The 1,234-nt window shown below is 49.7% G+C and overlaps 1 protein-coding gene across 1 annotated transcript in view; it reads left to right on the forward strand.

Annotated features, from left to right (window-relative positions):
• ACA1_263190 (protein arginine Nmethyltransferase) overlaps positions 1–78 on the forward strand; it is a gene marked incomplete at both ends in the record, with an annotated part of 3,074 nt that extends 2,996 nt beyond the window's left edge. The window contains one exon of the mRNA XM_004341246.1: positions 46–78. Coding sequence (XP_004341294.1) covers positions 46–78 — 33 coding nt within the window. The remainder of the gene's footprint in view (positions 1–45) is intronic.
• Between the last annotated feature and the right edge of the window lie 1,156 nt (positions 79–1,234).

Consider the following 1,234-nt stretch of genomic DNA (forward strand, 5'->3'; position numbering starts at 1 on the left):
TGGACCGTCACCTCTCCGTCAATCTCGCCTGTCCACAACCCGCAGGGTCGGTCCTACTGGATTGGCCTCCAGACCTAAGTCCAACACACCCTGTGTTTGTCACCCAGATCTCAAACAAGAAGAAAAACTCACCCTTGTTGCCCATGTGCCACTCCCTCATCACCAGCACACCCATTGGACTCAGCCTTGCCATCAGTGCAACCATTGGACATTGCCAGCACACCTGTCCACCTCACCCTTGCCACCAGTGCACCTGTTGGCCTCACCCTCATCACCAGCACACCTGTTAGACTTGCCCTCATTGCCATGAGATTTATTGGTGTCATCAGGTGCATGATCAGCACAATGCTCATGCTGAAGGAGAGAGCAATCTTGTGCTCAAACATGCCAGGGTGTGGTGACCCTGTCAGGGAATTGATGGTGCATGCCAAAACACTTGCACACCAACTTGCCAATAAGTTGTTCCAGTAGAAGGGACCCAGGCTGCTGTGCACCTGGGCCTGGACTTCCTTGCCATTGACACAGCTGATGTGGTGGTGCAATCTGGTAAGGATAGCCACATTTGACCAATTCAAACCTGAGGCTCTGATGCATGCTGAACTCAAGCCATAATGGTGGCACATCCTCTCAATGAAGTTGTGCAGGACCACCAATGGCCCATGCCTGTCTCCATCCTGTCAACTGACTTTAGCTCATCTGATGTGGACACTGGCGCGGAAATGGCAATTGGCAAGGACCAACCAGAACTTGACTTCCTTGAAATCACCTCATGGCCTGATTGCACAGAAGATACATGCTTATCTATTGCATCAGTGTGTACAGACTCTATTTCTGTCAGGATGAGCACATAGAGGCTTTGGGGTGTGATTCATACCTACCATGGGGGTTAGGGTTAATTTGTTTTTATTTACATTTTTTGACAAATAAACACAATGCCAGGCATAACTGCTGCCTTGGCTGGAGGAGATGAAGAAAACACTAGGGTTAGGGTTAGGGTTAGGGTTAGGGTTAGGGTTAGGGTTAGGGTTAGGGTTAGGGTTAGGGTTAGGGTTAGGGTTAGGGTTAGGGTTAGGGTTAGGGTTAGGGTTAGGGTTAGGGTTAGGGTTTAGGGTTAGGGTTAGGGTTAGGGTTAGGGTTAGGGTTAGGGTTAGGGTTAGGGTTAGGGTTAGGGTTAGGGTTAGGGTTAGGGTTAGGGTTAGGGTTAGGGTTAGGGTTAGGGTTAGGGTTAGGGTTA

The sequence above is a fragment of the Acanthamoeba castellanii genome (assembly GCF_000313135.1).
Source record: "Acanthamoeba castellanii str. Neff unplaced genomic scaffold scf7180000084770, whole genome shotgun sequence".
NCBI lineage: Eukaryota > Discosea > Longamoebia > Acanthamoebidae > Acanthamoeba > Acanthamoeba castellanii.